The 25,458-nt window shown below is 43.3% G+C and overlaps 1 protein-coding gene across 2 annotated transcripts; it reads right to left on the reverse strand.

Moving 5' to 3' along the window:
* Nucleotides 1-48: 48 nt before the first annotated feature.
* Nucleotides 49-23,943, reverse strand: Scyl3 (SCY1 like pseudokinase 3). 2 transcript variants are annotated; one of them, XM_041662707.1, is made up of 13 exons: nucleotides 23,671-23,943; nucleotides 20,027-20,232; nucleotides 16,076-16,261; nucleotides 14,182-14,295; nucleotides 12,275-12,331; nucleotides 11,153-11,255; nucleotides 10,016-10,127; nucleotides 7,707-7,784; nucleotides 6,766-6,905; nucleotides 5,278-5,462; nucleotides 4,097-4,268; nucleotides 1,447-2,114; nucleotides 49-723 (listed from the first exon to the last, which is right to left on the reverse strand). In XM_041662707.1, exons 2-13 carry the CDS (start codon nucleotides 20,189-20,191, stop codon nucleotides 667-669), a joined length of 2,037 nt encoding a protein of 678 aa, XP_041518641.1. In that variant the 5' UTR covers nucleotides 20,192-20,232; nucleotides 23,671-23,943; the 3' UTR covers nucleotides 49-666. The 2 variants fall into 2 exon arrangements, with proteins under 2 accessions (XP_041518641.1, XP_041518642.1); XM_041662708.1 differs by lacking the exon at nucleotides 23,671-23,943 and having other exon boundaries at nucleotides 16,076-16,200; nucleotides 20,027-20,046.
* Nucleotides 23,944-25,458: the final 1,515 nt, after the last annotated feature.

The raw sequence follows: 25,458 nt of genomic DNA on the forward strand, positions 1-25,458 counted from the left end.
TGGATTGTAAATGAAATTATGAATGTAAATTATGTTTGTACATTTTCATTGCACATATAAAAACTTTTATAAATGTGAAAATAGTCTTTATTTGACACAGAACAAGATGGGGGATGTTTCTCATTGAGAACTTTGGTACAGTGTAATACACGTGAAACAGTAACTGCCTAGGTAGGTCCAAAGGAGGGACCTTTCTTTTACTCAGATGATAAACTGTAAACAAATAAGTTGCTTAAGGAACCTTAGCAGTTTGAAGTTAGAATTTACAGCTAGACTTTTTTTTTTTCAGTAAGTCATTATTTCATAGTAGAGCTTACTCTTTTAAAGGAATGGCACAAAATTAAGCTTACCGGCTTGAGTTTTTTTATTTTCTTTATTTCCAGAATTTTCCTGGAAAAAGCACTTTAGCTACTTACTTTTCATGGAACTGGCCTCGATCAAGTGCACACAGGCTCTTCCTAGAATCTGGAACTGAGAGCCTTCTGCCACTCACGGCTTAGTCAGCAACTCGAAGTTGGTCTCATGCTTGAGTTAGTTGGCACAGACTGCAAAAAGAGCTTCTGGTTTGGGGAACTCAGGCTGCTTTGGGGTTTAACATCCATGCAGCTTGCTTTGAGGTATTACTTCTTTTAGAATTCTTCCTGAAGTTTAAGCTCTCCCTCATTGTCACCAGTTGTTATCTTCCCAGGTCAGCTCTTCTTCTTCCCAGCCTTCTGCCTCTCCCTGCAACAGAACACACCGACTATCTGAGACAAACTATATACCCCGAGCATTTAAAAATGACCCATTTGTTTATAATACCAGAAGAGACCGACGCCTCCCAACCAAAAGCTAAAGCGAGATTGCATTGGTTGTAATGCTACATGCCACATCCAGTAAAACTGGTCAGATTCCTAAGTCAAGGAGTTACTTGTACAGGAGGTAGACCTACGCATGGTATAACACAAATGGAGGTTTCTTTTAAATTTGATGTGTATGGTGTCTCGTGCGTATGCATTTTTATGCACCACGTGTGTGCCTGGTGCCTGTAAAGGTCAGAGAGCACCTGAATCTCCTGGAACTGGAGTTACAGACAGTTGTGAGGCATTCTAAGGGTGCTGGGACTCAAACCTGGGTCCTTTAAAAGAATAGCCAGTACTGTTAACCACAGAGCCATCTCCAACCCCAAGATTTTAGTTTGGCAATGTGATTAAACAGTTTTGAACTATAAACTTCGTACATGACAATAGCTGTCATATCAACACTGAGGGATAAGTGTTGTTTTTTTTTTCAATAACCATGAAAAGAAATCATTTATAGGAACTGGTTTTATTGATTCTAGGTTTAATTTGATCATTTTAATTAGCTATGTATGATACCTTCATTGAGAAAAATACTTGTTTATTGTTAACTAGGACCTTCAAGGGAAACCCTGATTAGCACATTTGGTTCAAAGAATGAACTTACCTCAGTCAGTTCTGTTGCAGCAAATTTTGAGGAAAACTGCATCACTGTGGAGACGTCGTCCTTGTCAGGGACCATCACTTCTGTCCTCAGTTCAGGCAAAATAAGGAAAGTACCTGAAGGTTTAATATCTGGGATCATATCTGCAAACCAGTCCAACTCAGGATCTTGTACTGGCTTCTTTTTTACTTGTATGGTGAACTCTTCTCCTAAACCAAGTTGTGACCGAACTTTAAGGGGTCTTTCTTGGGACGCTTCTGGTGGTCTAACGTCCCCATGCTGTGTGTGACTGGTCTTTGAGGAAGGGCTGCATTTCAAAGGCGCAGAGTGCTGAGTGGGAGGAAGCCTTGCTGCAGTGGGCTTCTGCTCTCCTGAGGTAACAGGCGTGGCAGCAGAGGCGGCAGCCACTGTGTCTACTTGGGTACCAGAACTAGACTCACAGTCATCCCAGCACTCCTCTGCCTTCAGATTCCTGTGCTGGGACTCTGCACAAGGCTCGTGGGGCCGCATCTGAACACTGGCAGTTTGCTCGGACTCCTCAGGCTCACTCCAGTCAGGCCACTCCTCAGGCTTACTAGAACCTGCTGGGAGGTTTCCATTGTCCTCTGAGTTGATTTTCACATCTGAGATTCCATTCATAGGGAATTTAATAGAGTGAGAAAACTGATCACCTATGGGATATCCAAGAATTAGTCTCATAAAATGTTAAGAGCAAGCAAGCATAAAGTCTAATTACTTAAAAATATCCAAATACACTTAAACTCAAAGGAAGCAAACATACTATGCCACAATTAGCTCATCATTAGATCTTTGACTGAATATTCTCACACTCATTGGCATAAGTCTCTAAATAATACAGATGCAGTCTTACCTAGTAATTGTATCTAAAAATGGATGCTCAAGTAAGTTGTTTTAAAAATTTTTTACTGCGGGGTCTTTCCCACATTCTGGGTGGTGAATGCCACAGTGCAGGTGTGGAGGCAAAGGACTGCCACGTAGTTGGTTCTATTTTATCTGAGTTCCCAAAATTGAACTTGGGGTATTAGCCTTTTACTGCAGGTGCTTTTAATTCCTGAGCCATCTCTCCAATCCACTTTATTTTTCAAAGACTCACTTTTAATTATGTGTTTGTCTGTGTGTGGGTATACACAGGTGAGTACAGAGGCTAGAAGCACTGGATTTCCTGGACCTGGAGTTAGAAGCCAGTGCTAGGGACCAAACTTGGGTTTCCTACAAGAGTAGTTCTAGTTTGTTCTTTGAACTGCTGAGCCATCTTTCCAGCCCCCAAATAAGTCTGAAACACATTTTCTTAAATGCTATCAAGGTGCTAAGAAATCTAGGTTTACTCAGCTACCACTTCCTCATACTTATTTGCAAAACATTTTCCGCTACGTCTTTATTAACATCTTTACAACTCTTTATTTTTGGTACATAAGACAGGTTGTGTCTACTGAACATGGTGGGGATGGGACAGAACTATGAAGCATAACATAGATAAAATTTTTAGGAAACCTTGGTAAGTTATAGTTCTTAAAATCATTTTGGTAGCAATCTAAGCCCTTGATTCTGACTCTTTTAAGAATAAAAGGCTAGTATAAGAGTACAGAGTGAACAATATTAATAACAATACCACAAAATTATAATGCTGAAAATAATTAAAATAAGTTATGCTATGGATATCCGACCTTGAATGAGGAAAGCAGCTGTCTTTAACAGTTTACCAGAAAGCATATATTCAAGATTGGATATTGATCAGAAAGATTTAGTAAAATTACACTGAATATTTCCCCTACCTTAAAGCTAGGGTAAGGGGAGTCAACTGTCATAATAAGGCTTCAGCTCTCTCTAGCACCTCTCTCTTCTTCACCCTCAGCCCTCAGGGCCTAGCACTACAAGCCAAAGAACTGCATTAGAGAGACCAGAATTTTGTAATGAAATCATGGTCATATTCAAGGTCATACAAATTAACAAAAAGGCAATGACATTGTTGATATAAAGTTCTTGTGCTGCCTCCCACATAGAATAGAGTGGGAACAAACCAAAATCAAAGATTTCCTGAAGTACTCAAAATAGCTTTTATCCAACAAAATCAAAAGAACTTAAGGATCTAGCGTTAAAAAGAACAATGGTCTTTAATAGTCCTTACTAAAATTCAAATATATCCTCTAACCCATAAAGTTTCCTTCTGAGACTGACTTATCCTATGGCAGTGGAACTCCATATAATAACGTTGCATCCCCAAGGATATTTATGGTACTACAGATTATATACTGGTTAAAAATCTAGCAGTGGATACAACAGCTATGGCTATAAATCACTGAATTGGATTCAGTGAAATAGGTGTAAAAGTGAGTTTTTTCTGTATTGACCTCGAAACACATCTTTAATATACAATACATGAAAATAAGCTATAGAGCTGGGCACAGCATTATTAAATATAATCCTATAAAATCCACATATATTGAGTGTGTAGTTTCTGTATCCCTTTGTGGGTTTAAAAAAGGAATTTTACTGAACCATTAAAGGTCACTTTGTACCCAGTATGAGAGTCTGAAAAGGGAAACTGAACTATCCTCATGCTTGACCATTTACCTCAAAATAAAACCTGTATCATAGAATAATAAAAACTTACTAAAATAAAGTTGAATCTTACCTTCAGGGGAAAGGTCACTAGTTTTGGTAAAACTTGGAGCACTACGCTTAAAGATCTTGGTTCTTTCTCCACCCACAACCACTTCTGGTCCAAGTAGAGATACCAGCACCGCCAGGCTACGAAGAGTAACTGCCACAATGGAATGGCTGGTGTCACGAAGGCCCAGTAGTACCTAGGAGCAAAATTGGTCATGAGTGCAGACAGCCACTACCTCTGCCTCCTGGAGAAGAGCAATTGGCCTGCAGCCATAATGCTTTAAATAAGTAATATTTTCGTAGACATTCCTCAGCAGTTCAACTTACTATGGGAAAGAAACAATGTTTTGTCCTTCCAGTCCATCACGGATTGCCAACCCCACTCCCAAATAAGCAAATTATGAGCCAGCCCCAGAGCAAAGGCTCCATGAAAATGGGTGTGGACTGCCTGATACAGCTGCCCAACAAGATACGTAAACTAAGTATCATTTCTGGGAGCATCAAGGCTTATAATCTGCAGGCCCTTAGAAGCAAGCAGCTGCACCTTGATTTCCCACTTTCGTTTTCCAGTGCTTCAGTATATTTTTGTTATTTTGATCCGTGCCATTGTGGGTTTTTTTTTGGGGGGGGGGAGGAATACAGGGTTTCCCTGTGTAACAGCCCTAGCTATCCTGGAACTCAATACGTCGATCAGGCTAGCCTTGAACTCCCGAAGTCTACACGGCATGCACCGCCACAGCCAGTTCTGATAATTTTTTATGGCATAAAAAAATGATTACAAACCTTGGGCAAGCAAATCCTAACATTCCCTATGGTGGATAAACATTCCCTATGGTTGGCAATCACTGCTAACAATCTCATGTTCTCTGTGGTAATTATCATAATGTAATTATTGCACAAATGCTAGTGAAGGGCCATGGACCGGTCTGCTTAGGCTTGTTTTTGTCTTATCCATCTACCTACAAGATGAGCAAACAGAATCATAGCTGCTCACAGACTAAGACTAAACATCTTATGTTAATTGACTGGTCAAGAAGACTGGAATGAAAATATAATTTCACCTTTTTATATCCTAGTAACTTTTAAACTCAATCACTGTCTCAAGGCTTTGAACTATTATCTGAAAACCTTCTTCCCTCCTTTCATTTCCTAAGGTGGCAGCAGTCTTGTGCACTCTCATCTTCCCACTGCCAGCGTGGTCCTAACCTGTGGCAAGATGACTTTCTTCAGCTGTTCCTGCGTGAAGTGCTCCACGTAGGCTTCGATGTGGGACAGTAATACCATCCGCACATGCTCCTCGTGGACCTCGAACAACTGGAGCAGCACAGGGACCACCCGTGACTGGAAGAGTGCTGGCGAGAGCAAGCACGGAGTCTCTCCTGGTGCGTTCTCTACCCGGCATCAGAAGGTACAGACAAGTCATTCAGGGGAAAGGGTCGTCAACTGAGTCCAGAATTTTACACATATTTTATCTATCTGTCTAGAATTTTAAGCCCCAAGCTAAAGGGATTTCTTATGTGGATTCAAAATTACTTAAAGGCTTTACTGTCTCAAGTGCTGCTGCATCCTGTCTGGCCCTGGTTAGTGGGTGGGGCAAAACTCATCTTTAAAGAACACTGAGATGATTCATGGGTTCTCCCTCAAATCAAGTGAGGATGGAGAGCTGTAAGGGAACATTCAAGACTAAATATGTTCAACCCAGAAAAAAAATGCAATTCTAAATTGAAATTAACTACCCATAGTATCTGTTGGAATGACACCATTTAAGGCAATGAACTCGGGGGCAGGAGAGATGGCTTGTTAGTTAAGAACAATGGCTTTGCAGAGGACTCAGGTTCAGGTTCCAGCACTCAAAGCGGCTTACAATAATTCCTAACTCCAGTTTCAGGGGATCCAGTACCCTCTTGTATCTTCCATGGGGACCAGGCTTATATGTAATACACATACATATAAGTAAAACACTCATATACATAAAATTAATTTTCTTTTTAAATTTAAGAGAATGAGTCAGGCAGTGGTGGTGCAGGCCTTTAGTCCCAGCAGTTGGGAGGCAGAGGCAGGAGGACAGGTCAATAAAGTGAGTTATAGGACAGCCAAGGTTATACAGAGAAACCCTATCTCGATAAACAAACAAATGAATTCTTAAAGCAGGATTTAACCTAACTCTAAATTCTTTAGCATATTAAAAATAAGTTCTTTAACCTGATGTGTTACCATCCAAGACTATAGTCTTACAAATCTTATAAAGTTTCAAAGCAATTGCTTTGAAACCCACAGTTCCAAGAAATAAAAAATGGTCTTGGAGATTTTCAACCTTTTTACTAAAAATACAACATGGGTTGCTTTCAGTAACTTAGGAAGCACTGGTCTAAGGATGACTGAAAAGATACCTGAGAGCGTATGTCTTATCCATTAAAGGTCCATATACATACCATGTTGCATTTGTGTGTGCCTGTGTGTGTGTGTATGTAACCACTTACGATGTAGGATGTTCCATAAAGATATTCCATATTTACCCGTGGGCTTTGGTACCCGAGTCAGAGTTCAAGCTATCATATTAGGGAGGAGTAGCTCTTCTGTGCCTTTAGAGGCAAACATTAACTTTAGAATACTGCAATATTACTCCATTCAAAAAAATGAACTAATAATTGCCAAACTCCTTCATAACTAATAACACTGGGAAAAAAAATTCACCTTTCTTAGGGCCAAGGAGATATGGAAGAAAACTCTTAACAGCCACTGGCTCAGCAAACACTAACTGGTTAAGCAGAAGAGGCACCAATCTTGAAGCTATTAATTCTTCTGACAAGCAGCTCACTCTGTCCAGCAGAAATCTAACAGGAAAGAGATGGTTAGTCCCCAGTCTGGTCATGTGACCTCTGTTCTCTGCTCGCTGTGCTACTCATCCATCTACCTCTGGCTATTTGTTCTTTGACTTTTGCTTGTTACACACTTAGTGTTAATACACGGCCTTCCTGGGCCACTGCTCTACCGCCGCGTCTCCCGCCAGTTGCTCAGTCTCCAGCCTCAATTCCAAGTGTTCCCTCCACTCCCTCACTGGCTCTTCCCCTCAGCTTTAACTTTTCTTTCATACCTCAGTGTCTCCTTCACTGGTCCATAGTACCCCTACACCAACCTCTTACCCGCTGACTGAACAATACATACTAACCAATCCTCCCGTGTCTAAGCCTGCCCCCATGAACGGAATGCTCAGTAAAGAGAGATCTAGCTATCTCACGGACGCCTTCATCCCCTCAGTGGTTTCAATGCAAGAAGTCTACTACCTACAAATATCGTCTACGAGGACCACCTCTTACCTGTTCTTGTTTTGAAATTTGCCCTCCAGCAGGATTCAAGAGCTTGCCATTTGCTACACAAATCACAGCCTTTGTGTGTTCACTCCTGTTTCTCTGTCCTGAGACCTCCTTCCCAGCAAAGCAAGACTTGCACCCATCTTCACACTTAAGTTACCAGTCTAGCTATGCCTGCATTACCTGTACAATCTATCCTGGGCATGTAGCAAAGTTCAGTAACCACTATGAAGTCAGAAGTCTGATCCACCCCTACCTACATCACCAACATGCTTAACACAGGTTTAATTCAAGTTAGCAAACCTAAGTTTTTTCTAAACTTACTTGAAAAATTCAGTTTTTTCATCTTCACTTTTTAATGTCAAACTTCTCAAGAAATTCACAACTTCTAGAAAATCATTCCTAAATGCAGGGCAATAAAATAGGATAATAGATTAAAGGCATGTTAAGTATTGATGTTATTATCACAGACCATACCACCATTTTCAATGAAGAAATGTTCTCTATGTCATATGAAAGATTCAAAGTAGCTGATGAGATTTATGTAATGGAGCAAACCTAGAAAAGCCTAATGTCTTCATAATTCCAGAAACATCTGCCAGAGGCTATAAATGGAGACGCGCATGCTAGTGTACTTTAGGCTTCAGTAGCAAGCATACTTCCCCCAACTTTCCACTGACACAGGACACTGGCACTGGACTGTTCTGGGAAATGGCATAAACATTTCAAAGAAGCTGCTGATTCCCAAGTCTCTCCTTTGGGAAGTGGAATTTCTGTAGGAGTCACAAGCATTTTCTCACTTTTCTGACTTTTGTGCTCAGGCAAGGTCAGTTTCTAAGGAATCCACAGATGGTCCCAAACCTGTAATCTGTTCCAAAAGAGCATGGCTCACAACTTACCATACGGGAGCTATTGCATGGCAGTTAAGCACACAAGCTTGGCAGCCGACAAGGCATGCACAGTTACTACCTCCCTTCTCATGTTAACATCTCCATGTGACCCTTGGACAACTCATCACCAGGGCACTGACTTCCATGACTTCTTCCGCAGAGAAAGTCACGTGACTCTGACTTCTCCAAAACTTAATTCCCATTAGCCTTTTGTTGACCAGATGCTTTAATGAAAACAGTCTACTAACATACTTTTCTATGGTGCATGAGTTAAAACACAATGGAAAATACACAAGAAACTCAGAAAACCTCTTTGTACTGCATCAGCCATTTTTCCACTTTTCTGGAGCTGATTCATATCGCGTGCTGTTCCAGGGCAACACCTGCAGCGCTGTATGCAGCACCAGGAATATGTGTGCCTGTGAGCTTTCCTAGTTCATGTGTTCGTGTCTCACTGTAAATGGTACCATATATGGTCTAGAAATGTATGAGTATGTGTTCATAAACTTTAGCTTCTTATAAGGACAACTTGTTTATACTTCATGGACTGAAATAATAGACTATCTACATTTATTTTATGTGTCTATCACAATCTGTTTCTCCCTTTGATATTTCTAGGTTATGAAATTTGTCTCAGAGTTTCGATTTTTTAGACTTTAAAGATTCATGTCAAACCTAAGTGGACCTGTGCATCCTGAACCCGTCATCAGTGTCTGCCCAATCCTCTGCAGCAGAACCTAAGCACAGTGTCTTGAATCGAATGACACTGACTCAGCTGCCTCAGGGATGGGTGCTGACCTGCTTCATCCTGTGGCCTCCGACATTGACTCCTCACCACAGTGGATGTGTCAAGTGTGGGTTGGAGTGCTCTTTCGTTTTTTTTTCCCCTCTATATTAATACACATTTCTTAGAGAACTTGTATTACACATAGTGGTGACAATTTACTACAGTGAATTATCTTTGTAGAGATTTTATATCATGAAAAATAGAGGATTTCTAAGAATCATCTGCAAACACAAGAAAATACATGTTTATAATAATAATTGTTGAAAGACTTGTACATGTAAATATATACAATTGTATTTATCAATTTAGGAACTAAATGGAGGCCGTAATCTGCTACACTGGAAAAAGTTAAAACCATAAATGGCAACTGTACTCCTGATAACTACAGGCACTAATTCAGTAGCAACCCCAAAATGTGCCTCTCTAGAGGTGGCTCATCTCAGGAGCAGCACAGCTGTCTTTTTCTCTGCTTCCTGCCAAGCTCTCTGAGTACAACACAAAAAGTTAGGTTTGCTAATAAAATTCATAAACATGGAACTAACCTGGGCACAAGGTCTGTGGTTAGAGAAGTGAAAGACCATATAATTAAAGTACTCTTGACAATTCAATACCATCTGTGAACCCAGGAAAGTATTTACACTGTGTCCTTCCTTCTAACTGACTTCTACATGTTCTGGGACAAAGGAAACAGTCTACTGCTGAAGAAACACAACTTGCCCCCTCCCAACACGTACTAGAGAACTAGTAATGCAGTGGCAGCAGACAGAGGCCACGTTTATCAATTAACATGTAACTGTAAACTATTCCACACAGATTAGTTTCCTTATAATCAAAATCACTTATAATAGTGAATGTGGATAAAATTCCTTCATGACAGCTAAGAATTCCTAAAACTTTCTGTGATGGGAGCCTGAGAGGCAGCCAGTCTCTCTCCATCACGTCACCCGAAGCCTCACCTGAAGAAGTCATGGGACAGTAGGGTGCTGAGCGCTGGTCGACAGGTCGGCGTGGGATTCAGTAGAGCTGAGTGCAAGGTCTGTAGGAAGCTGGAGAGAACACCCGCTGAAACTGAAATCCAGAGCTAAGTTAGTTCCAGTGCCTTCTCCCTCTTTCCGGACCTCTCTAGCTGGAGACTGACGAGAGCAAAAACCAACCTGCAAAAGCCCAAGCACACAGAGCCCCGCTGTTGCTGCATGACTGGCGTCGTGCAGGCCAGATCTGCAGCAGGTGCACAGCGCTGCCCTGCCAGCACAGCACACGGCTGCAGGTGCCTCCCTTCTGCATTCCCCCATTTCCTCATTTTAACCCACCATGTACAAAATGGTGGTTCAAAAGGGGGCAGGTTTGAAGATCTTTCTTGGGCAGCTCCTTCTCAACACGGTGCTGACTGAATGCCTGTATTTCCAACTCTTGTACACATTTGCCACATTTATAGGTGCATAACAACAATGCCTTAGAGCCTTAGGCTTTAATTCGCAAATATTCAAGTTGATAGCCAGAGCGTTCTAATACCAGAACACTGCACATCATGGCAGGAGCTATACTGGCACTGGGGAAGTGTCAGCAGAGTGAGATAGGCCACTAAAAAGGACCTAATGTGGCACACACCTCAGTAACCTTCACAGGTGCAGAATTAATGTCCTAGAGTCCACCCCAGGGGAGTGACACAGGCTGCCGAGCATGCCATTAGAGAACACAGAAGGGAACAGAGAACTGTCTTTAAGTAGATGGGCTTTAGGAGGACACACAGGAAAAAACACTGAGTAAATTTTAGCAGAAGTAGGCCATTACATCTCAGTCACTAAGGGCATTTATTAGCCACAGGAGAACTCAATAATAAACTCTGAAGAGTCACATATGATGGGGACAGCCACTGTTCAAAATGCTTCCTACTTAAAATTCTTTTTTATTATTCATCTTTATGGAACCCCGAGCTTCTCCCCTTTTTGGTGCTGCTATCTGTCCTAAGTAAACAGTGTGGTGAGCAGCAGGTTCCCCACTACACTAAAGACTGTAGTCCTTGGAGTTCACACGGAGCGGGTCAGGTGCTTTCCTACTTAGTCTATGCATGTGGCCATACAGCTCCAACTCACCCTGCTCATTCAAGATGGGGAGCAAGCTGTCCACCAGAGTTCCGAAGGAATAGGCATCTCGGGCATGGCCATGGGACTCGGGAAGGGCTGCAAATTCTGGAGACTAAATGCAGGAAGACTATTAGAACGAGAGGACCTGCTGTATAAGCTGTCTCCAACATTCTCCCATGTTTGCATTTATTATACTCAATTCTAACTTGATGGTATCACACTCCACAGGTTTTAAGAATTGTTAGTACACAGTATGTGACAAATTGGTACAATTGTATGTCAATTAAAATCGTAGGTCTCTCTCAATAATGAAAAAATTTTTGACCTATTAGTTGATGAAGAAGCTTATCAAAGATTTAAAAATATCATATATGAAAAAAGAGAAAATACTTATCTGTGGCTTTCTGAATTGTGCTTTACTGCAACCCAGGGTTAAAAATACTATACTATACACATACAATGAAAACAAAAGTTCATAGAACAATGTTTTTTCTTTTACTTGGCATGCCCAGTGATATTTTCAAAATGCTGATGAACTGACTTAAAATCCACAAATCATCAGTTTTAAAAAAAATCCCTAGTCTATGCATATACACAGATTTGGTTAACCTGCGATCGCAAATCTTAGGTCTCTAGCTTACAGTTGGGCTTGCATTTCCTGTAGAGCACATTGTCTCTGGAGGTTGGTGCTTTATTTAGGGCTTGTAAAAACTGTGTAAAAGGCTCACCTTCTAGACTAGTAAATGGTCCTTTCCTCACCACGGTATTAACAACCCCTCTTGCACATGCCCAGGAGTTCCAGCTGTGAGCAGCTAGGAAGACGTGTGGCTGGGATGATGCAGAGGAAGGATGAGGCCACTGCTTCCCCCAGAATCACGGCCTCTAGCAGAGTACAACAACTTCTCCTGAAATAGATATGATGCTCTCGCCACACTGGGGCATCTCCATCTTTATACAAACACAGTCCATAAGCTGGTCTAACTGTGATAGTAAGATTAATCTCAAGCATTTTCAAGGTCATCATGAGACACCTCTGATTTAGTAAACTGGGCAGAGGAAATGGTGAGGGTCTTAGTTTTCCACTGTTGCACAGCAGAGGCTGACTTAGTTTCACAAACGGCATCTACTCACCATCTCCTCAGGAGGAATAGACGCTGGGTCTCTTACTGACTGGATACTCCTGAGAAACTAGACAAAGAAATAAATTAAGAAAAATAACTCATATTTGGTAACTTAATCTTAGTTCAATTTAAAAAAGAAACAAGCAGTGGAAACAGGAGCCAGGAAACCTTTTGATCAGTGCCTCACACCCCACTTTTGAATGTCCAGCCTTCCTAATTTGATGTGACTGTGGTCCCCAGCACAGTATGGGCGCAGGAAGCATCAGTGGCAGCTGTTCTTCCGTTGGGCTTGTCATCAGAGGCCTAACTACCCACTTTCCCACAGACAGACAGAATAGCTGAAAGATGCTTTGGTCAGATATGGCCCATGCCTATAGTGGCCACTAGTAAGGAAGCTGAAGCAAGGTTACTTGAGCATATAAGCTCAAGGCCAGCCTGGAAGGCATAGTGAGATCCTTTTTTTGGTGGGGGGGTGGAGGGGGGGTTAGCACACAACAAAAATTTACCACCTATTATAACATGGGAATCATAAGTTTTGCTGTCACAAGACATTAAGGCTCAGACCATATGTCACAAGCCATATGTGAGGCTCATATGGGCTGTACAGATAAAAACAACACCCACTGAATAGGCACACCTATTCACCTATCCAAAGATTATTTCTGAAAAGCTTACATTTCCAAAATGCCATTTCTGGCACAAGGACTATGAGATGAATGGACAGGATCTCCTGTCCCCAGCCAGTGCTTACAACCTGGAGAGAAGCTAGCAGTTCTAATAGATGTGCCGAGCACCACGAAGCCCACAGTAGTGATTTTAATTCTTTCAGATGAGGAAGGATTCAGATGGACTTAGGCTCGATCTGTGTTTCCATTTTCTAGGAGGCCAACAGGAGGAAGAAGGCGGTTCGGCAGCAGAACCACATCAGAAAACAGGGAAGCATCTGAGCTGCTCCCCGTGTAAGCAACAGCTCAGGAGTGTGGGGCTGTAGGTGCTAAACAGAGCTGAGGTGGAATGGGCAGGTACTGTGAGGAGCTGTGTGCCCCATGGCAAAGAATTCATGCTATGGACTACAGACTAGTCAGATCGGAGGTGAGTTCAGAGAAGAAAGTGTGCAACAGAGACAGTGGTAAGGAGAGGGGATTTACAGAACTGGCAGCCTCAGAACACAGCACCACTCATGAAGGTCTAAGGGTAGAAACGGCCCAAGATAGACTGAACCAACACATCAAAGCGAGAGTGTCCCCATCTTTTGGAGGACCTGAAGCCAGTTCCCAGCACCCACGTAAAGTGACTCACAACTGCCTATAACTCCAGGTACAGGGAATCTGACATCCTCTGACATTATGGAGTGATTTTTTTATTTCTTTTAGAAAAAGTGAGTCAGGAACCACATGCAAAAGGTGAAAGAAACAGAACAGAGAATAGAGCAGCTTGTCTACTAGGGGTGAATGTATAGCAAGTTCCATGGCAACAACAACTTCACCCACAACTCCACACAATATAGTGTCCTGACACGGGGCAGCTTAGACAATGTCCAGTGAACACTCCTGGCCTCGTAACAGCAGCTGCTATCGCAGGAGGAGATACAAAGTCCGACATGCAACTGCCGGGACACAAGAAACACAAAAAGCCAACCTTAGCACTGAGCGTCATAATGAGGCACAAAGTAGCTATGGGAACAGAGAGGCGGGCAGCTGGCTTCAATGTTGAATAAACCATTTACCTCTCAGTCTTGGGCTCCTTACATACTAAATGATACGGGATACACGAACCTCAGAACTTCTGAGCAATAAACACTACAATTTTCTGAACATGAGCTTTAACACAGAGTTCAGCTCTTCAAATCTACAATCCTAACAGTTAAGAACACTGCCGGGGCGCAAAACCCACCCCGCATCACCATCACTGACTCACCTCTGCTGTGGCCTCAGGAACTCTGCACACAGTTTCCATGCCTCCGAGCTTCCAGTGCCCGTCTTCACTCACAAAAATAGAAGACAAGCAGACATTGTTGTGTGTCAGATGTCCCTGGGAAAGAGACAAACAGAAAAGGAACAAGACTGACACCCCAAAACCTGAAGGTTTTAAACAATTAAATACTAGTCACCACACACAGTGCGATGTGGTCTTTGGCACCCGCAGCATAACCAATGGAGCTGTGCTTAAATGAACAAACCAGACGCAGCTAAGAAAGGAAAGGCTCTGCCTAGCGCCCCCACCTGGCAGGAAGGTCGTAAAGACACCAAAATCCTATGCACAGACAGCATCACTCCCATTCCTTGGGAATTAGGAGCCACACACGTCCTTAAACATCCACAAGTCTCCACGGCCTGGATCAGCTGCTTCAGTACCTTAAATAAAAGGTACAGGGGCTCCCGCAGATTATGTCCCTTTCCCTTTAAAGTCTCTCTTGCCTGTAGGCTGTCATGAACCCAGACCACTCCACCCGAAAGCCTGGCAGTCAGTAGGCATTAACAACATCCCACCAGAAGAGGGGGAATGGAATGTCAAGAACCACCACCCGCCACAGAAGACTCTAGTCTAAAACTATAAAAAAAAAAAAAATAGTACACTCAAATAAATATGAGGAAGGAGAAAATGAGACCAGGGTTTGAGTAGTTAAATTTCTTTTTCAAGCCAGAAATCATCCATTCCAGGACACAAAAAGTACACTAGATATTCTACTCACAAGATCCAATGTGTACACATTTTATACAGAAGACTCTGATATATAGTAAAGGAAGGTTTTTAACAGTATAATATGCTTCCATTGAGAAAAATAGGAAAATAAACATAAAATATTTGCTTGGCATTCACACAAAATTTCTCTGGAATAATGAATGCACTGAGCACCACAGTTGTCTCAGAGGAAGATTTGATCCAAGGATGGGACAGAGGGTTAACACGCCTTCTAATCCTGCTGCTTTTCTATTATAGATTTTCATCAACAAAAAAGACATTCCTCCCCAATGAAGCATTAACAGTTCTTGCTGTCCTGTGAACCTCAACAGATGCTGAAATTCTAAGAAATTATAAACTGCACATGACAAACAGCTTTAAGATGCTGAGATGCCTGTGGCCAGCATGTGTAGCCTGCGCTGCTGCCGTCCCATCTCTGCAGACTGCCAAAGATATAATGCTTCAGAATGGACACCATACAGTGACAGCTCAGAACAGTGACAACAAACAGACCAGAAGTGAGCACAGACCCGACATCTATCCCAGAAATCACCAGAGCCAAGCTTACTAGCCAACCATGGGGCTGTCTCCTCACTAGATTCACCCACCCATTTCTTCTGAAAAAATGGCTATTTCTTTCTTTGAAATCTAAAGTGGAGCAGAGCTTCTGAAAACAAAGAGGGGCTTTGGTCCATAGCAACGGCTGGCTGCCCTTTCTCTTAGCCAGTCCTGACTGGCCATGTTTAGATAAAGACTTAAACAACAAGGAGACAGCAGAAGGAAAGAAAACTGTGTAAATAACTGCTCAGGGGCCGGGCGGTGGTGGCGCCTTTAATCCCAGCACTCGGGAGGCAGAGGCAGGCGGATCTCTGTGAGTTCGAGACCAGCCTGGTCTACAGAGCTAGTTCCAGGACAGGCTCCAAAGCCACAGAGAAACCCTGTCTCGAAAAAAAAAAACAACAACAACAACAAAAAAATAACTGCTCAGAGACAGACAAGTAGCTGCTGAGTCCACAAAGCATCTGCAGGATCCCTTGTTCCTTCCACCCTGGCTCAGTTTCTCTCTGTATCGGTCTCTAAGTACCACCACGCAGAGGTCACTTCAGTCCCCATCAGTCAGTCCACTTACTCTGTCATGAAGGAAGATAAGAGCCAGCAATATGTCATAGATTCCAGCACAGACTTCTGCAGGAGACAGGGTTTCCAAAGCCACTTCCAGAGGCTGCACTCTCTCAGTGACAAGATGAATGCCATCTGCTTCCACAGTACAAGATAAAAATCTTAGCAAGCAAGGGTGACGAAGGGTCTTTAAGTGCTTTAAAATACAAACAGAGAGTTGATGAAGTTAATGACTCAAGCCACATTACTTACAGTTTCATACGCACTGTAATAAAGGCATGCTTTTTGTTGAAAGTCCTTTAACTTCCCTATGCTCTCCCAGACTTCAAGGACAAAAAAAGAATCTATAACCTGTTCTAAGTTTAATAAATTTATTCAATTTACCAATGCTTAAATAATTCTACAGAGACTTCCTATTCCCTCATAAGTCCCTGGAGCTCTCACGCCCTCCAACTATCATTGCCATGCAATTGGAATGAAATGCCAGAAACGGCCAAGAACTCTGCAAAGTGCCCAGATTATGGAGCAGAGTCCAGCAGCTGTGAAAATGAAGCTCAGCTCTCCTCCTGTCATGAATCACACACTAACAGCAGGCCTCAGGCACGGAGTAGGGTAGCAAGGGTACCAAACTGCACCAAAAATCTCCGTATCTCTCAGGCTAGACTCAGAAAGGAACCTAGGGAGGGCAGAGCACGAGACCACTGTCCCAAAGGGTGGAGAGCTGGCGAAGGAAAGGCCCCATTTTCTGCACAGCTATAAATCTTCAAACTCTGGAGTCAGCAAGCAGGCACAGGGAAAGACCTAACCGGAGGAAGGAATTTGAACTACTATTCATGGGAACTTGAGGTCTGAACCTAAGGAAGGTTAAATTGGTGGCAGAATCAATAATCTCTGCCACGCAACATTAAAATATTCAAAAGGGAATTCAAAATATATTCAGCCTGAGAATGTGATCCATTTTTAATGGGAAATTATTAGAAATTAAAAACTCAAGGTAGGAATTCATTAACCATATGAATATGCCATAGCATAGAGTGAGGAAATCTGAAGCTATTAACCAATCCAAGGAATAAAAAAAGTTGCTTGTTTTAATGATTAGCACCAGAGGAACCTGTGTGACAATAACAAAAGGTCTAATACAGGTAATGAGGTTCCCCAAAAAGGGGAGAACAGGGGCATAAAAAGCATAATTACTAAAAATATAAACTCTGGAGACAGTGGGCCCCAGTGGAGCACCCAGGCTCAGGTATCGGGCAGACAGGTGGAAATGCAGGGCAGAGTTCAGACAGTAAGTCTGGGCAGTTATTGGTTTGGGGTACACTCCACCATGAAGGACATGTGCACTTGAGAATGCCAGAGAGAGCAGCTGGAGAACAGCTGTGCAGCTGTGCTGGAGTCCAGTGGACTTTGGGACCACTTCTAGAAGCTCGTGATTCCCATGAAGCCTATCTGCATCTGGACTGCAGCAAACCACAGTAACCACATTCTTAGACTGTTTCACTTCTTACAGACTGTAGGCTACAACTGAACTTGAGACCCTGTGAGAAGACTATGCTCTTAGTTACAGTTGATGCATTTAAGATAAAATGTGGTCTAACAGACATTGCTACCATTTATACTGTTCTGTGACAAACCAAATGGCTGCATTTCTTCTTCCAAAGGCCAACAGTATAGTATGGTTGTTAGTTTTAATTTGTAGTAGAGAAAGAATAGAATTGTTTCCTAGTAATAACTGAATCTCTCAGAGGTAGGACCAGGAACCCACCCTAGAGGCGGCTGCTAACTGCAGTTGCTTTAGTACTTGTGTATCTAGGGCATGACATCCCTAAAGCAACATGTCATGCCATATACTTCTTAAGTGCCATGGCCAGTTCTTCAGACTCGAAGACATCCTGGTAACACCAACTCCTTAGCATTTTGTTGTCGTCCCAGATTTCTCAGTGTGACTGAAGAAACAGGGAGGGGCTAGCTGCAAAGTTTCAGCCAGGACTTAACAGGGAATCTAGAGACGACGGCGGAGAACTCTTTACTCTAAGCTTTAAAATTCTTTCAGCACAAAAAGTCTTCATCTCCAAAAGCAGATCTTTGGGATTTTTTTCTTTTACAAAAAGTATGAGCTGTGTTATTTTTACTTCAGGGCCCATATGCTACAAAAGGTAGTAATTAATAGTCTTAGGGATAGCAGGAAGTAGAAAGATTGTAAGCATAAGTGCCTCACTGGCTACAGTCACTTTAAGTCATAGAAGACAACACACACTCTAACAGAGCAAGTCAATGAACACGTTAAATGCTAACTGCACCTAAGAGTATAAAGTCTGACGTCTCATCTTTTGTAAAGTCACAATAAAAATCATTAACAATACCTAGATGGGGTGGAAAAGAAACAAAAATATGATTTTTTGCCGCGCACCGTGCCCCTGTGTCTGCGCTCTGTGCGCTGGCACCCAGTTCACGAGCTTCGGGCAAGGGGGCTGGAGGTTAAAATACACAGACACACACAGACAGAGAGACAGCGACACGAGTCCTCCTTGAATTCCCCAAGAATGCCCCCTTTATTGTGTTCAGGGGCAGATTATATAGAGATAGCCACGCCCCAGCCAAACCCACCAGAAACCACTCTCCTGCCATCAGGAACTCCTGAAGGTCTCGTGCTCAGAGCAGCTGTAGGCACTCAAATCAGGATCTGGGGTCTCACTGCTCCCAACAATTTTTACCCAGCATGTAGCACTCCCAGGGTGTGGGCAGGCGCACACACACAAAGAAAACTGTGTCCTTTCCCACAGGAAGATGTCAAAACTGCCAATTCTGTGTTTAATCTAAGACATAACATCAAACAACTAATGAGTGTGAGCAATGAAATACCAATATTGCTAACATAATCTTTATAGCCATTAAAGAAATAAAGCACGTAAGCAGCTTATGGAATTATGTTCTCCATCTATGGACTCTTAAAAAGGAACTCATAGTGACACAGACCACGATTCCAACAAAACAGCTATCAGTTCAAATGGAAAACTTCCCAGTCCTATACAGAAACACTGCAGAAGGAACTCAGGAACACAACTGTGTTTTTCTCTAGAAACTCCCTGATGATGAGTTAGAAAATATGCGAAAGTTGGTTATCCAAGGAACTGCCAGTACACAGCACTGCTTTCTTTAAGAAAACAGGTTATTTTATTAGAGATATTCTTCCAAGGTGGGCTCATTCTTTCTTTTTCGGTGCTAGTTTTCCTTTTCTTTTTTACCTGTTTTTTTTCTTTTTTGGAGGACAGACCCACCTGCTCAGCCACGCCACGGGAGTACTGCACGACTGAGCCACCAGCCTAGGCCTCATTTCTTTGTCACCGTCCCTGACACTGAATCACACAGCAAGCCGACTGCAGTGACACTCTCAACTAAGGGGCTAAAATGGATACCTCCAGAAGTCAGCGACCCTGTAAGGTCTCTCACCAAGAACCAAAGGCAGACTAAACACTCTGTCTGTGACAGCCAATCTAACACACAAATTAAAAATGTCGGGGCAAGGGCTGGAGAGACGGCTCAGCAGGTAACACAAAAGAATACAAATAAAATTCTTTTTAAAATGCTGTGACATTACAATGTTTCGGGGCAAGAGAGATAACATAAAATTCCTAAAATACTATATTTTCAATACATCAACACACTAATGAGCACATCAATAAACAGCATTTTTGTTAAACTAGATTAATCCCATCTCTTAGGTCAGCCATGTGAAGTCACCCACCTACCATTCTCCTTAAAAGCCCTGTGATAAAAACTATCACAATGAGTTGTGTGACGCTCTTTGGCTGTGGGGATGGTGTGTTAGGGGCAGAACAACTTTTTATGGGACACTGATAATAAAATACCACTGCTTGTGACCACACCTCCCTCCATCTTTAGGAAGGTCACTGGAGAGGAAACAATAAAAAACCCTATGAAGATAACCCCATTACAGTACCTTGGCGGCTTTGTTAACCTTGTCTTCATTTTCTCTCTTATATACAAACACGGAGGCACATTTCCCATCTTGCAGTGTGGCGGGATAAACAGCAAGTCCAGAGGGCAAGGTGAACGGCGACTCTTTCAGTGTATAGCTCTTTAAAGCACTGTTCTCTGATCCCATCCCTTCTGCAGTGGGGCAGTTCCTCCTCAGATCAAGCAGGTCTAAAACATAGGAGAAAACATTACATATCTGCAATATAAGCCAAGCTGGCTCTCCAGCTCACACCGAAATGTCCATTCAAACTTACGTCATTTCTGCAGTGATGACAGCTTCATTTGATATCACAAATGGTCAACGAACAGCAAGTTATCAGGAATGCTTGTTAATTAACAACTAACAACTCCAGAGAAAATGTGTGCCACCACACAGTCACAGGTACTTCCTTCCGCAAACCCAATCACACACAAATTTTATAAAGGCTTGTAAAACTTTGCAGTTAAAAATAAACAGTCTTAGACGGTGGTGGTGGTGCATACCTTTAATCTCAACACTTGGGAGGCAGTCAGGTTGGTCTCTGAGTTCAAGGCCAGTCTGGTCTACAAAGTGAGTTCTAGGATAGAGTTCACAAAGAAACCCTGTCTTGAACCCCTCATCTCCCAAAAATAGTCTTTGTATAAATACAAATCTAATAGTCACGACACAAATCTCTCTTGACTTAGATTTTCCTTCCACTTGAAGAGCCAAGGAATAATTTGTTATCTATGTAATGATGCTTAAAAAAGAAGCCTGCCATAGAATTTAAAACATGTATGGATGTGTACACTTCGCAAGGAACCCAAAATGCACTAGGGAAAAAGCTACAGAAAATCTAAGACTGTCTGTAGGTAAGAACTAACTTCGCTGTTTAGCAAACGCACTGAGCTCTTATGTCCCTAGCAATTTATCTTTCTTAGGCTCAGGGAAAATTGAGGAAGAGAGGGCTTGTAAAAGCCAGAGGAACAGGAAGTTTGCTGTGGTATTGTATCTATTAGAAAGCCAAAGAGGTGATACCATCCAGTCTCATTAACATGCCTGTCTAACTAAGACCTGAACAACGAGGACCCCAATGGACATGCTAACATGAAAGGATGAAAGCTCCCCCAACCCCAGCCAAAGAACTACAGCAACTGGGGAATGCTGGGAATCAGAAGTGTTCTTCCAAAGGGAAGAGTGCCCAACTGCAAGTCCAATAGCAAGTGGTCAACCCTGACATCATATGTGTGTGTGTGTGTGTGTGTGTGTGTGTGTGTGTGTGTGTGTGTGTGTATGCAGGAGAAAAGGGAAAGAGGGGAATGATATAATTAAGGTCTAATTTCAAAATATAAATAAAAAGAAGTGACATTAAGAACAATATTAAAATATTCAACAGCCTCAGTTATAAGAAACACCCACTTTTGACTGGAACAACAGATAAAAACAGTTCATGCAGAAATGGAGAAAAGCAACTCCATTTATCTGGGGATGCATAGTGCTTGCTCAGTGAGGGTCTTCCTCAGGCGCCTGGTCAAAGTTAATGACTTGCTTCAGGTCAAAGAGCAGTCAACTCGAAGACTGTCTTCAGTGTCCACAACCGGAACAAAGGCGCAGACTCACCAGAACTGGGCAAGGCTTTTCTCCATCACTAGTAGCACATCTGAAGCTGGGGGGGACCAGAGGGTGGAGACGGGGCAGCAGGAGGTGGAACTGGAGCTATGTTGTAGGAAGGCAAGGGGGAGCAAAAACTTGGTTGCACCGAGGCAGTGAGTGGTAGTGGCATAACAAGCTCAGGCTGGGGGAAGGGCCAGACACACACCCTCAGCACCCCCATCTCAGACCTGTCTCAGGTCTGGAGGATGACGAGCTAGTTTCTGATAGTTTTTTCACTAACTCTCTTAGAGTTCGTAGCTTTTCTGACTGGCCTACGCTCTTTGAGACCAACCGCTATTTCCACTCTAACCCCTGCTTGAAACACCACAGGCATGAGTTAGGGAAGGGTTACTTTGAAAAGAAGGTGGAGCTGGCCTGCATTCTTGGCTCATTCCAAAACAAAACTTTTCAAGATCAGCAAACAATAAAAGAAAAACAGAAGGAGGAACTACAAGGTGAGTGTCTGCCTGGCAGGAAGTCATGAGCCTGAGTTTCATTGTTAGTCCTCAAGGTTCCTGAGCTATGCTATCCAAGGCAAGGACAATGGACATTTAATTTATTCATTCTCAATAGTAAAACAGGCCCTTGTTGGAATACCAGGCTTTAGAATATCTATTAACCTTTAATTCAGTATTCTAAGTACACACGTGATAATAACTTGAGGTTTCCAAAAGGATTAGAAAGATCCTAAAGCTGCTCATTTTTCACAGCAGTGTATTGCCTATGACCCTAAAAAAAAAAAAATCACTTTAAAAAAGGGATGACTCCGCTTCTACTGGAAATGGAATGCCTTGTACTGCTGTCCTGAAAGCTTGGCCACGGAGAGCTGTCTACTGACACCAACCGAAGAGCAGAGCTCTATGCCCAGTGCAGCAGGGAAAGGTACTGAGGACTGGATTTGACAACACCCTAACGTGGCCATTGGGTCTTCCCACCACGGTAGGGGCAGGGGCGCTATTGACATAACCAGTACTTTTAAAACTGAGAACGTACTGGAATGCAAGGCACAAATAACACTCCGAGCTCCAAATATTCTTTCGTGGTTTCGCGAGTGTGGAGGAAAATATGAAATAGTGCCACATACATTTGAAACGGAAAGCCACCTGAAGGTAGAAAAGACTATTCTAATATGGCACAGACAAATTACAGAATACACTTCTGCTTTCTACAGTGAAACGGTGAGTTGACAGTCTCCTCGGATGTGAATATTCACCATAGCTCTCTTTATAAAAAAAAAAAAAAAAAAAAAAAAACCTCGTTTACCTATTTTCCTCCAACCTTCTTTCTTTGCTTCAGGTGAAGCTTCAGAAGGGACCACCTGTGGCTGGGAAGCACCCTTGCCTAATTCACTGGGCAACATCTAGACTCAACCATAAAACCTGTGTCCTCTGAGAGAATTATGTCAGTTCTCCCAACAATCAGTAGAGATTCTCTTGGCTCCCGTTTCCTTAGCTTCAAAGTGCCAAAGCTTACACCATTCCGAGAATCCTGAGACTATGCCTTATCCGCTGGCACTTAGCTCTTGGGTGATAAACCTAGCAGCCCTGTGCTTTGATGGGTTTCAGCCATGGCCGTTCCGGTCAAGAACTCAAACCACAGTGCTAGGTGATCATGTCTCTGCTGTCTAAAAGTACCCTGCCTGACCTCAGCTCAGGATACACACGAGTCCCTCAAACCAGCGGTAACTATGATCCCCAATTTCTGCCAAAAAAAAAAAAAATGACTTTGGGAGAAAAGCGTCATTTTTATTCTACGCAAGAAACCCCTGGGGGCCTGGCGCTGTCTGGGACCCTGCACCGCGCGACCTTCCTGCTAGACTCCAGGCCCGGCTGCTCTGCTCTCCACCGAGCGGGGGAACACCCGAAAAGCCAGGGAGAGGGCACCCCGAACACGCCGGAGCAGGCGGCGCTCAACCGGCCGCCCCAGCGCTCTCCGCGAGCGGCGACCCCGCTCCCGCCCTGCCCCGCCGCCCTGGCCGCTAGGCTCCCGGTTACCTGCGGGCGGAGGGAGAAGGCTGGCGGCTGGCTCCGACGCGCAGGCCTAGGCCTCTCCACCCACAGTCTCCCGAGCACCGGGCTCAGACCGCACCACCAGGGCCCGGAAACTGGTCAACAGACCGGCCTCCAATTCCTCCGACGCCACCACCGAGGTGCGCGAACCCGGAACCGAGCTAGAGCGGCCGCGCAGGTGATGCTCGGGCCTGTGTCATCTTCAGGGCTGGGCGCCGGGGAAGCCTGCCCCGCGCGCCTGCTCTCAGCAGCCTACTCTGGCTGCAAAGAAACCCGTCTGCGTGTGTTTTTAACCTTGATTGCACAGGTGTCCTAGTTTAATGTTTGGGGTTTTAGCCGGCCTGAGTGGAGTTCATTTCCGCCCGGATCCAAAATGGCCAACTCTGGCTTCAGACAAGTACGATTATTAAAGGGGCGGGGCAAAAGGAGAGGAGTTTGTGGCTGAGCCAGAACTTTTCCGGTAGTGACTTGCTGCATCCAGGCCATCATGATTGGCCACGCTACCTGGGAAGGTAATTTTTTTTTTTTCAACTACTCGTGAAGTTGTCAGAAATCATGGTGATTCAGGCTTTAAGACTTAAGGTTTCAGATGGAAAGCCTGGGATCAATTCAGTGCAAAAATAAAATTAGAAGGAATTTCTTTGGTCCTCAAGACCAAAGAAGAGTGGAAGGGAGTGGAGGAAAGAAGAGAAATGATAGGAGGGGGGGCTGGAGAGATGGCTCAGCGGTTAAGAGCACTGGCTGCTCTTCCAGAGGTCCTGAGTTCAATTCCCAGCAACCACATGGTGGTTCACAACCATCTGTACTGAGATCTGGCACCCTCCTCTGACGTGTGGGCATACATGGAAGCAGAATGTTGTATATATAATAAATAAATAAATCTTTTTAAAAAAAAGAAATGATAGGAGGGGAGAAGAAAGGAGGAAGAGGAGGAAAAGGCGACAGTGCACACTCTAGGGTTACTAGCTCCGACATCGCTGATGTCTCCATGCTTGTTCGCCTTCAGCATAATATAGCCTAAGACCAAATGATCTCTCCATCTGCGCGTGGGCTGTCGCAGGTTCTGTCTAGTGAGACATAGCAGAGCTGTGTAGATGCTAAAGGAAGGTCGGTGCAACACAGAAAGCCTCTGCCTTCCTAGTAAAGAATGTGGGCATGAGTGAATTGCAGCTACTAAGTCATGTAAAGAAACTCAGCATGCTAAGACTGAGTTGAAAGGCGGAAAGAACGGGATTCTCTTGGTCCTTTTGTTCCCTTTTCCTGGAGGGTAGAATTGAGTCACTTCCACCAGCACGTGAAATCTGCCATCAACACAGGTACTTTCCTGACTCACCTTCTGTGCAGTTTCTTTAGCCCTGAGTTCTTGCTGGCATTCTCATCCACTCTGTGATCATTCAGCCAAGTCTAATTGTAGATGGGATCTTGGATAGCCTATATCCCATTTTCCCAAACATGATGGTCATTTCCTCCTCAAATTAACAATACAATTTCTTCCTGAATGAATAAGAGAAGACTGGAAGAGACTCACACTCAATACTTTCTCTCCCCACTATTTATCTACTCACTTACTTGTCCCAAATGTCACTCAGGTCTCTAAATAAATCACTTCTTAAATCTCTGGATTAAGATTCCAGATGTTTTGAGGCTACAGGTTACCTTGTACATGTCTACTAGGGACGACGATCACTTTGACTCTGTAAGAAGAGGGAGCAGTATTGGGCTGGCACACAGAGATCCAGCTATCCTAACTAGACTTGGGTGACAGTTTTGTTA

The sequence above is a fragment of the Microtus oregoni genome, unplaced genomic scaffold (assembly GCF_018167655.1).
Source record: "Microtus oregoni isolate MIOR12 unplaced genomic scaffold, Mior012 000013F_ref0000133, whole genome shotgun sequence".
In the NCBI taxonomy this organism is placed as follows: Eukaryota; Metazoa; Chordata; class Mammalia; order Rodentia; family Cricetidae; genus Microtus; species Microtus oregoni.